This window comes from Pelmatolapia mariae, linkage group LG7 (assembly GCF_036321145.2).
Source record: "Pelmatolapia mariae isolate MD_Pm_ZW linkage group LG7, Pm_UMD_F_2, whole genome shotgun sequence".
Classification (NCBI taxonomy): domain Eukaryota; kingdom Metazoa; phylum Chordata; class Actinopteri; order Cichliformes; family Cichlidae; genus Pelmatolapia; species Pelmatolapia mariae.
This window is the reverse complement of record NC_086233.1, coordinates 31327651-31340137: the sequence shown is the minus strand read 5'-3', so window position 1 is coordinate 31340137 and position 12487 is coordinate 31327651. Positions and strand designations below refer to the sequence as shown.

At 41.6% G+C, this 12487-nt stretch overlaps 1 protein-coding gene across 1 annotated transcript; it reads right to left on the bottom strand.

The window, feature by feature from the left end:
- Nucleotides 1-773: 773 nt before the first annotated feature.
- On the bottom strand, nucleotides 774-7412 carry tmem267 (transmembrane protein 267). Its single transcript, XM_063478808.1, has 3 exons — nucleotides 7351-7412; nucleotides 5180-5644; nucleotides 774-3804 (listed from the first exon to the last, which is right to left on the bottom strand). Exons 2-3 carry the CDS (start codon nucleotides 5585-5587, stop codon nucleotides 3469-3471), a joined length of 744 nt encoding a protein of 247 aa, XP_063334878.1. The 5' UTR covers nucleotides 5588-5644; nucleotides 7351-7412; the 3' UTR covers nucleotides 774-3468.
- Nucleotides 7413-12487: the final 5075 nt, after the last annotated feature.

Here is a 12487-nt window from a genome sequence, read left to right as displayed (position 1 = left end):
ATGCTTAGTGTTTCATAGCTGTGCACTCAACTGCACTTAACGAGGGATCTTAGAACATTTATCCCACCAGGCATGCACTGTGAAGCAGGATTTTGTCTTATTCCAGTGATGTCAGGGTTAACCCTGGCTTTTTAGTACTATGAAGGTGGTTCGTTTCTTATCAGGGTATGTCACTACAGTAACTTATGCTGGAGCAGGGCCCTGAAAAAGTCATCAATCCTTCACAGATACAAACATTCACAAGCAGTTTTGAATCAAACTTCCTTTGTAAAGTTTGAACCCAGAATCTCCTTGCTCTAAGGTGACAGTACTAACCACTGAACCAAAGTCTTATTAGACCAAATGCTGCATTTAACTGGTTTTTCTGGGAAACTCCACTAAAACTTTTCTGGTAAAATGCTGACACCTGGTGGTGAAAGGTTAAGACACAAAAACCACCTAAATATGGCGCCTGGTCTGGCAGTTTGCACATTTGCCTTTCACACAAAAAGATCTTGGAGGAGGCCTGAGCTAGTGTACTCCTACTGCTGGACGAAAGCCCAGAAAAATAGGAGGATTGTGTCAGGATGTTAAATCAGTGCCAAATCAAACACGTGGATCCTCTGCAATCCCCTGGAAAACAGGGGAACAGCTGAAAGTATGCCCACCCCTCTCATTTCTTTATTTTTGAGCAAATAACCAGACCTTGCCCCGTGACGAAAAACTTTCAGAGCCCTTAGAGAACTTCAGAAAGATACAAGTCATTATACAAAAACACAGCAAATATACACAGGATACATTTTATTGAGATAAAATAGCACTACATTAAAACTATCTTGTTACTATATACTTTACTATTAAACAAAAACATATTTGTCCAAAAATACAAAACATTATTTTAAAGCACAAAACTTAAATAGTGCAAAATCCAACACTTAAAGTCATAAGGTAAACATAAAAGAGAAAATGACACTGGCAGTTAAAGTGGGACAACAGCCAGCGTGTAAATTCCTTCCATAAGCACTAAACTTCAAGTTAAATAGGTGTAAAGTGGAGGGTGGTGCTCTGTTTGCCACTGTTAAAGCTGTTTTTCCGCATCCTGGTAGTCATAAGCAAAGCTTTACAATGCCTTTGTCTTCTATGTTGGTTTTGTTTTTTTTCAAAACTCCAGTGTTACTCAACGCTTCTGTTACTCAAACAGTTGTTTCCGATCCGTTCTGTGACCCTTCCAAGAAAGTAGCAACAAAACACACAAGCCTGTAATAAATCAAAAAAAGAGCACTTCAAACTATTATGTACCAGCAAGTTTGTTTGTTTTTCTTCCCCCAAACAATGAGCACTTTTCAAACTTTCTCCCCCTCATCCATTATTTTATTTCACAATCACAACTAAATATTCCTGACTTACCTCCACTTACTAATAGAAATAAATAAATAAATAAATAAATAAATAAAGATCATCAAAAGTGAAACTACAGTAGCCACCTAGTGGACAACAGGCACAACTACAACCTTAATCACCAAGCACCAGCTTTACAAAAATGTATCCCTGTTTTACATCTGGAAACAGACAATTCAAGTCCACCTTCTCTTATACTGAACGCATGTTGCTTACATTCAAATACCCATTTCTAAACCCACTATAATACAACATTACTAAGCATCATACCAGTGTATAATACTGTTAATGAGTGTTTATGTATTTGGTCTACATCTAAAAACAGTGTAATGACAAAAACTCTATATGTGGTATATCTTTGCTGCTGATAATGCAGCAAAGTAATTATAATGAGTGAAAACAAACAGTCCTGCAAACCCCGGTTTCACCGCTGAAAAGCTAAATGTCAGCATATAGACCAGGGGTGTCCAACTCCAGGCCTCAAGGGCCGGTGTCCTGCAGGATTTAGATGTGTCCTTGATCCAACACAGCTGATTTAAATGGCTAAATTACCTCCTCAACATGTGTTGAAGTTCTCCAGAGGCCTGGTAATGAACTAATCATTTGATTCAGGTGTGTTGACCCAGGGTGATATCTAAAACCTGCAGGACACCGGCCCTTGAGGCCTGGAGTTGGACACCCCTGATATAGACTGTACCTCACACTGTTAGCCATATAAATATGGCAGCATTATGGGAGGAAAAATGCTGGAACCATGCACAGATAATTAACACAGCATGTCCCCTTTCTTCCATTTTGATGAACTAAATCTAAACTCAACTTTTTTCAAGTTTCACTCCATGCTGTCCTCTTTTCTGCTCATGTTTAGTGTAAAAACAAGATGTCAGTCAGGACACCGAATCACACCGACTTTACTCGTCCGTCACAGTTTTTGCTCAAACGACGAGGGCCGAGCTTGAAGCCGTCAAAGACATCCATAACACCAGGAAGCCAAAACCTAACTGAGCATCTTTACTACAGCATGTCTTAAAAGAGGATTCATTCCCTTCCTGTGATGATTGACGTGCACAGTAAAGAAGCCTCTGAGCCACATATAACTCACTGTTCACCTTTGGAATAAGGAAGTATCTATGTCAGCAAAATCAAAACAATCCAGGTGCCATATCAAGCTGCTAAAATAATTTTTAGTAAAATTAAAAAATTTTAAAAAAGAAGAAAAAAAAAACACCAGCATGAGACTTGATGTTATCCATTTCTGTGGCTGGCTCAACTTACCCTACACACTACAAACTGATTTCTAAAAACTGACCATTACAGGAAAAGTTATGACTGAGTGCACATTAAGGCTTCTCCAGGCAGGAAAATGAACGTTGCAGTGTGTTGACATGCTGGATATTATAAGCATTAACAGCCAAAGACAACATTTTGTTTAGCTGCTGGTAATAGACATGGGAAATAAAGAACCGTATGTGAGTAGATTTTTAACATACTATAAAGAAAAACAGTTTTGAGGTGCACTAAGAGTGAAACTGAAAGAAGTCTCGCAGAGCCTGGAGTTGATTTTGCCTTTGGTTGACGTTTCCTTCAGCGCCCTTTGAATGAGGCTGGACAGTGACAGTAAAAGTGTCTCTGAGGTGTTGTGTAGGTGAGCAAACAGTTGGGCAAGCCCTGGTAAAAAAGATATGAGTAAAAAGAGGGTTCACATCTTTACATTTAGTCCCCAGGTTATTGAAGAGGATTCTGATACAAATCCATGCCATGAAAAGGAAAATAAACAAACAAACAAAAAAACAAAACAAAACAGTGATTGGCACTTATATTGGGATGTTCCCATTTCAAAAAGCTAATTTAGTATTTTACAGCCATCTCCACCAATGAAAAGTCATACGTTTACTTTTTTCATTATAATATGAGCTTTCTCATCCTTTTGTGAGAAAAGAAAACAAAAAGTTTTCATTATTTATGTCAAATGAACTGAAAAATGTCTTCATAGCCATATATACGTGTTCTTCAGAATTTAAAGGTATTTGATAATTATTTTAAATAGCTAAGAACATTTTTATCCAAAGGTGATCCAAAGTTGGTGATGCCTTAAACATCGATGGCCACCCCGTGTTTAGTGGATATCACATCTCTGGTTCCCGTCAGGTACATGAGCACTGAACACAGGTGAGGGAGCGTTGCCGTGGTGCTGACGTATAACCAGTATGGGATCGGTGCCGTGTTGCCGAATGGGCACACCCACAGGCCGTGGCGCACTGCATCCCGGACGTGGTGTGTCGCCATGGAAATGAAAAGCATCCATGGCAAGGAGCACCAAGCGTCTTTGAGGCGCCCGAGCCACATGAGGAAGCGGAGAGTGAGACAGATGATGGGAATGAGAGAGGAACAGTGCAGCGGTGGACGCTGAGGGAGTGAGACAGCAGCCTGGAAGAGCAGTGAGAGACGGCGTTAGCACCACGTATATCCTTTGGAAACATGTCAATCCATGTTAACAGTGTTCTGTACTGTGGAGATCCTGCAGAGTCATGAGTCATGCTCCAGCACACACACACACACACACACACACACACACACACACACACACACACACACACACACACACACACACACACATATATATATATATGTGTGTATGTGTGTATGAGATACATCTCTAAATGTATGTATGTATGCATATGTATACATACTTACATATGTATATGTAGATGGATCAACTGACAGGTCAGATGCATCTCTTAGATCTTTGCTGGAACTTTTTGTATTTATACGACTTATAGATGCTGTTCAGTTTTTTCACACTGCACACCATGCTAAGATATACCAAGTGTTTAGCTAATTGCTCTTTGAGAATCACTTTGTTGGTGCTGACATACAGTTTTATGCCTGTCAATTAAACTGTTATCTATTGTCTGTGTGTGGTCTCTATCAGTAACACAATGAAAGAAGTTACTAACATTTTTTTTGTAGATTCAACTAAAGAAATGAGAACCAATGCTGTGTTTCTGCCAGTGAAAGTGTCTAAAGATACAATTTAAATTTTTGATTCATTGCTACACTGTCTGGCTGAAAGACCAAAAGAATAGTCAATATTTCAATGATGTAATGGATGACATTCATTTTTTAACATACATATAAAATGAAGTAGTATTTTTCTTGGTGCGTCACCATAGCTCACCCTGTGGATTGTGCTATGTTCCCGGCCTAAAATCCATATCAGAAAAGCCCAGATTGAATTCTGCCCCAGGCCTGTTACTGCATGCCACTTACTATCCCATCATTTCTTCTGTGTCTAACTGTTGTTATGTAACAAAGGCAAAATACCCCCCAAAAAATCTTTCTCATAAGGATCCAAACTTATTAATATTCAGTGGCCATTTGGAGTAGAAACCATTTGCACTCCAGCATTGGTTCTCCTGGCTCGCTCGTTTGATTTAGCATCCCCGTGGATTATCTGATAAAGAAACTGAATACATTTACAAGGAAAACATGGCTGCTGCCAAACACAAACACCTACAATCCCTGATAAATTGCAAGTTATGAGGGTTAAAAATAAAAACAAGTCTGTGAAATTAAAATTTTCTGCATGGGTTGTTTCAGTGTTTTCTCTCAGTGGGAAGGTTATAATGAACATTGTGTCCTGTAATCTACTATAATGGCACATATATGGGTGCATTTAAGACTTAATCACTAAATAATTAGCTCTCCAAGAGAAAGGTGAAGGACTTAGGGAATACTTTGTACCCTATCATTTGTAAGCTTATTAAGCATTCAGATTAACCCTCTATGGCGAAAGTCTTACCTTGAGTGATAAGGATCCAGCCATATAGAAGTGGTCCAAGTCTATGATTGATGCCAGGAGCCCTGCGAGTAACACCTCATATAAATCGCTCTTTTTCCTCAGTCCAATAACAACTGCCCATGACCACAGCCCCACCAATCCGTGCGTGGCGTTGTCCAAGACAGCACGCAGCCACAAGTGTTGCTGTATGACAGACAGCTGGAGGGCGTGGTCTGCCACCACACAGAACATCCCGAGTCCTGCCGACGCCAGCAGGGAGGCGGAACTGAAAGTCTGCAGGAGGGCCTGAGCTCTCTCCGTCTCCAGAGCCAGGCTGAGAGGTACGGGAGCACCATCTCCCCTGAGGCCAGGCCCCAACAAGGGGGATAAAGAAGGGGAGGAGTCGAGCTTGGAGTAGAATCCTTGCATGTTGTTAGATGGCTGGAGGGGCCAGTCAGCATTAAAGGTCAGCAAGATTCAGGCAGACTGGAGTAAAGGAAATAAAATGTTCATCATACACTGCTTATCTGAGTAAACGTGAAGCAATCACTCATACACACACACACACACACACACACACACACACAATCTAATGCATGTTCATGGACACAAATTTTATTTTATTTACTTATTTATTTTTGGTGACAGACTTTGACACTGATGTATTTTAATAGGAAACATATTTTGTGTCTTATTTAGATTCTTTAGAGGACCCATGTCAGCTGTCCTGAGGGCTTTCTAAAAGCAGCTTCCACTGTATTGCAACTCAAACCTAACAGGGGCATTTTTATAGCCAAAACATAACCAAGGAGTTCTTAACGATAATAAAAAACAATTAAAACAATCCAACTGATGTGTAAAATTCCCACTACCGCCACCCCCATCCTGTCTCCAAATGTGGACAACATTGCCTTTTAAAGGTGAAATATATTCACTTGACATGAATCAGTGCATATGAAACTGGAGAGATGAAAAATTGAATATAAAGGCATAAAATAAAGGATAATTAATTTTAAATTAATTCATGTATGAAAAGCAGAAAAAAAACACCTGAAAAATGTGTGTCTGATAAATCAAACTATGGGCTCATTTAACAAACTTCAATGTTATTATTATTTATTTATTTAAATTTTCATACCTATATTGTTTCTGACCATGTCTGTCCCTTTTTGTTGGCTGGCAGGATAAGATGCAATGTTACCAAGCTCAGATCATCAACCTGGTTTCTTAAACACAACAATGAGTTCACTGTACTCAAGTGACCTCCACAGTCGCCAGATCTCAGTCCAACAGAGCACCTTTAGGATGTGACTCACATCCTAAAGGAAATCTCGGAGGAATCTTTCCAGCACCTGGTTAAATCCATACCAGGTAAAAGGGGGAACAACCCAATACTAGCAAGCTGTGCCGCATAAAATGTCCAGTAAGTGTACATATTTCAGTTACAGATCATACCTATATGAAAAGAGCATAGTATTAAAAACAAAAACCACCCCGCACCTTCCACATAGGATCAATACCTAATAACAACACATAATAAAGTACTGTGGAGAACTGAACAACAAATACAAAGTTCACACACATAAGACAGTTTGAGTTCCCTGAAAATCCACAGCTTTCCAACACCCAGATTATTTATTTATTTATTTTCTTTTGGACCATAAGGGCATGCAAAAATAGATCTGATGCGTCTCATGCAACTGAGCGAAATGTAGGACAGACTCAAAAGGCGCCCTGCTTTTGTCTTTTACTACCAGCTGATGATGCAACAGCAGTGCTTCTCTTGAAGATGCTCCTATGAATGAAAATTTAATTAGCTGGTTATTTTTGTCACCGGCTAGCGGCTCCAGCTGAAGTCCCTGCCTGCAAAGCTCCTTACGGTCCGCGTAATGTTTGTTTGACTAGACATTCGGCCGGCTCTCCGTTAAAGACATCTTAATTAGACCCCATATAAGCAAGCTAAAATAACACCACAGACACTGCTAGGCGCTACGTGGCTAGCAGTGACAGAGATGCTGCTATGTGTAGGCGGACAGCAGCTGTCACGATTAGCTCTGACAATATAGCGGTGGATTGCACGTCATGACAGGCATCGTCCCCGATTTAAAATTAAGAACAAATGTATAACCGATCACTAAGAGATTTTTTATGTCATTTATGATGAAACGCTTGAAAAATAAACCAACACTTACCCCATTTCCCTGCATCCGTAAATCTACTGAAGTGTTCACACTTCTTCTGCTGTGTTGTGTTGTAGCGCCAACGCTCGGCGGTGCTTTGCTGCCACTCGCAGGGCATGAGTGGGACCTACCAGCAAAATATCGCTAGAAGACCAGAAGAGTTCAAATCCACTATATTGCCAAAAATATTTGCTCGTCTGCCTTCATACGCATATGAACTTGACTGGCATCACATTTTTAATATGATGTGAATGCATGCTTCCTTTGCAGCTATAGCAGCTCCAGTGCTTCCGAGTGCTTTCCAAAAGGTTTAGAAGTGTGTTTATGGGAATTTGACTATTCTTCCAGGAGTCTTTGTGGACTATGATGTCTACAGATGACGTTGTAATCTGTAGTGAGAGTAGAGAGGAGGTGGAAGAAAGCCTGTAGAGGTGGAGGCATGCTCTGAGAAAAAAGGAATAAAAGTCAGTAAAAGCAGAACAGACTACAAGTGTGTGAATGAGAGTGAGACAAGTGTAACAGTCACGATGCAAAGAGCAGAGGTATTGTAGATAGATGAGGTTAAATACCTGGGGTCAACCATCATAAGCAACAGACAGTACACAAGAGAGATGATAAAGAGAGTGCAGGCAGGGTGGAGTGGGTGGAGATGACTCAACAGACTGACAAAAGAGTACCATAACACAAGTACAAGAAATACATTTTAGCAGAAAGGTGATTCAGTTCATGTGAACACACTGCTTCCTGTTCCCACTGTAAACACTGTGAAATGAACCGAACCTTTACCTGGATGACTAAGCATGCATCAAGTGTCATTTGTTTCAGAGGGACAACAAAGTAAAAAGCAAACCAGGGAATTAACAGTGCTCTCACTCCAACTCCTTCCAGGTAACAATACCAAACTGCCAAGCACTGTTTCACTGTGCTTGGTGCTGCAGAAATATCAAAACATTTAGAGAGGAGATCAGAGTTACATATAAGGTAATGTTCCTTTCCTTTCCTTTCCTTTCCTTTCCTTTCCCTTCCCTATAAATTTGCTAATACAAGTTGCCACAAGAGGGAGAAAGAGTCCACAGAATGTATCTCAACACTTTAAACGAGCACACACCCAAATAATAATAAACACCAAAGGGAATTTTATTAAAATAATAATCTCTTCCTTATCACACTGTTACATTCAGACTTCTCCATTACATACACCATAATCCAAAGATGAAAAAAAGCTTCCAAAATAATAATTTCATGCCTCTAAAATACATTTGGGCTCAAGTTTAATTAAAAGTGCATTTCTGGGGTGAATCCGACAGCCAGAATAATTCTAATATTGAACCCCGGCTGGCAGAAAATATTAATTCTCATATTTCAAATTAGGCAAACCTGCTGAGTGGAAGGTATTTAAATAGGTGTGTCAGTTCAAATCCTGAAACTTACCATGCAATAAATTTTAATTTCACCACTCATATTAAATCCAATTTTAATAATGTCTCTATTAAAGATCCGAGATTAGATCTGTAACGACAGAGTCTAATCTCTTTTAATGGAATGCCTTTAATGTGCCAGTTTCTCTTTATTGTATCCCTGTAGATAGTCGTTTAGAATTTCAAATTCAATCTAGATGTGTTGGGTTTTTTTCTACATTTATGCTCTGTCTGCCCTTTTTGTATTCTTGTCCCCCCTTTGTTACACCGAGTTCCACTTGCACATGTACTTATCTATTTTATTTTATTTTTTTCATTTTTGAGTATTGAATGGTGCTGCAGTGCACGTCTGCTTTGACATTTGACAGACCATTCTGCTGCACACACAAATCCTCATTTGGAAAACACAAACCTTTTGTGAAATGCTCTGGATTCTTCAGCTTCACAATGTACTGTGCGGATTTCAAGGAAGGAAATGCAGACAGCTGCTAATACGATAGACTCACAATATGTGAGTCATCAAGCTTGTGCAGTGAGTTCCTTGAATGATCTAAATCTTGCCTAATTTATCTGTTCATGGAAGGCATGCCTCAGTTCTCCAAGATCCTAACAATCACAAGAATCTCCACAGTTTGAGGAGAACGAGGCTTCAGTGCAGTGCTTGGCAGAAATATTGGGCCGCAATGTTCCAGCAGCGGCTGTGCCGAACATGACCTCTCATTTTGTGTCACTGACTTACAATTGCAGTACTTCACGGATGTCAGTGCTGTCAAGTGTTGTCATCAGCATGTGTGAGCTCGATGTGTAAGGCTGACAAGCAATTTGTGGAGCAGGCCTGTGATTGGTTGGACTCTAGAGGCGAACATGATTTGGGATTCCAGCCACCTTGCCGTGCAGAAATTCACTTCTCACGGTGAAACGTTCCTACTTTTCCTCATTATCCATCATTTCAAGTCACTTTGTTGTGACATGAAACAAGCACCATTAATAACAATGATGACCTATTTTTGTTTTTGAGGACAGATCACAAGAAGTTGAAGTTTGGTTTTTGCCTCATAATCAAATTCTGTTGAACAAATGGAGTGTGTGTAAGTGTTGGATGTTTCAGGTCACTCAATGACAGAGGGCATAATGAACCTGAGATGTGGGTGGGCTTGACTCAGTTAGCACCATGGGGTGACTCGCAGAGACCTAACACTTGGGTTTTGACTGTTTCAGTACCATAGACAGCGCACAGCAAGGCCCACTGCCTATGCTGCCATCCAGTGGACAAATGCATGACAATTCTTTAAATAAAGTTGACTATTTTTGGTTTTCTTTTTGTGGCTTGACATTAACAAATTAACACAAGACACATCAGAATCAGAAACTGAATCTGAATCGTGTTTATTGGCCATGTATATGCGCAAACACATACAAGGAATTTGGTTCCAGTAGATGGTGACTCTCAAGCACAGCAATGTAAATCACAACAATATGTAAACGACACAATACACACACACACACACACACACACACACACACACACACACACACACACACACACACACACACACACACACACACTTATGTGTATACATATATATATACACATACATATGTACATATGCACACATACATACACGAAGGTGTATATACCAACCATAAATAACCAATCTAAATCTTATATACATAAAATACAGGATGACAGAAATGAAATGAATACCACAGAATGTACATAAGGTGCAGTTGCAGACTAGAAGTGTGAGCAGTGTGACAGTTTGACTGTTTAGGAGGGAGATGGCGAAGGGAAAGAAACTGTTCCTATGTCGGATGGTCCTAGTCTGCAGGCTTCTATACCGTCTGCTAGAGGGCAGCAGGTCAAAAAGTCTGTGTCCAGGGTGTGAGGGGGTCTGTGATGATTTTCCCAGCCCGTTTCCTGGTTATTGAGAGGTACAGGTCCTGGATGGAGGGCAGGGGGCGAGAATGATCTTTTCTGCTGCCCATACAGTCTGCTGCAGTCTGCACCTGTCCTGTTTAGTGGCTGCACCATACCAGACTGTGATGGAGGAGCACAGGACAGACTCAGTGACTGGAGTGTAGAACTGGATGAGCAGCTCCTGTGGAAGACTGTACTTCCCCAGTTGTCTCAGGAAGTACATCCTCTGCTGGGTCTTTTTGAGGATGGAGGAGATGTTGGTCTCCCACTTGAGGTCCTAGGGATGGTGGTACCAAGGAACTTGAAGATCTCCACAGTCTACACTGGGCTGTCTGATATGGTGAGGGGGAGCAGTGTTGAGGGATGTCTCCTCATCACCATCCTGAATGAGGCCAATGACGGTGGTGTCATCTGCAAACTTCGGGAGTTTAACAGCTGAGTTCTTGGAGATGGAGTCATTGGTGTAGAGGGAGAACAATAGTGGTGAGAGGACACATCCTTGAGGGGCACCAATACTGAGGGACTGAGTTTCAGAGGTGATCTCCCCCAGCCTCACTTGCTGCTTCCTGTCTGTCAGGAAGCTGATGATCCACTGACATGTAACTGGTGACACTCTGAGCTGGGAGAGTTTGGAGGAGAGAAGTTCAGGCACAGTGGTATTAAAAGCCAAACTAAAGTCCACAAACAGGACCCTGGCATAAGTTCCCAGGCGGTCGAGATGTTGCAGGATGTAATGCAGCCCCATGTTCATTGCATCATCCACCGACCTGTTTGCCCGGTAAACAAACTGCAGGGAGTTCAACTGGTGGCCTGTAATGTCCTTCAGATGGGCTAACACCATGCGTTCAAAGGATTTCATGACCACAGACGTCAGTGTGACTGGTCTGTAATCATTCAGTCCTGTAATTGTGGGTTTCTTGGGGACCGGGATGATGGTGGAGCATTTGAAGCAGGAGGGAACTTCACACAGCTCCAGGGATCTGTTGAAGATGGGGGTAAAAATGGGAATCAGCTGTTCAGCACACGTTTTGAGGCAGGAGGGTGAAACACCGTCTGGTCTGGGGGCTTTCCTGGGCTTCTGTTTCTGAAACAGTCGGATCACATCCTGAGAGTGTGTTCCAGGGAGGAGGAAAGGGGGTAAGAGGTGTGATGTAGGTCGTTGAGTCTGGATTGGGGAGGGTGACGCAGGTCGTTGAGTCTGGGTTGGGGGGGTGGGGGTGGGGGGATGAGAGGTGTGTTGAGGCAGGGCTCTAGAGTGCGACCAATTTGGTCGCAAATGCGACCAAATTTTTCAGTGGTGCGACTAAAAAAAATATTTTCGGGTAACAAAAAAAAAAAATCTCTGCAACTCTCCGTGTGGTCAACAACAGACACACATATGCCCCTATCGTGGACTAAACCAATCAGAGATAGTCAGGGGCGGGACCTCTCTGATTGGCCGTGGTCCAGTTGAAAGTGCAGGTGGAAGAGAGAGGTGAGTAGCTTGAATAAAGCGATATCAATTCATTAACGGATTCCACACAAAGACGTAAACACAGAGCGGACCCGACGCATCAGAATCAGCTTTCTTTCTCCGCTTTCTCACCCGACAGCCCGAACACGGACACGCTGTCGGAGCTTAGCGATTCTGATGCGTCGGGTCCGCTCTGTGTTTACGTCTTTTTTGCGCTGATTCTGAGCTGCAGGTTTTGTCTCTCCAACCAATATTCGCTGAGCCAGCAGCAAAAGAAGCAGCAAACTACGCTTCACATTTGATCAATGTCGTCATGAATTCGCTCTGACTTTTGCTGTTTTGCTTCCACCACGATAAAAA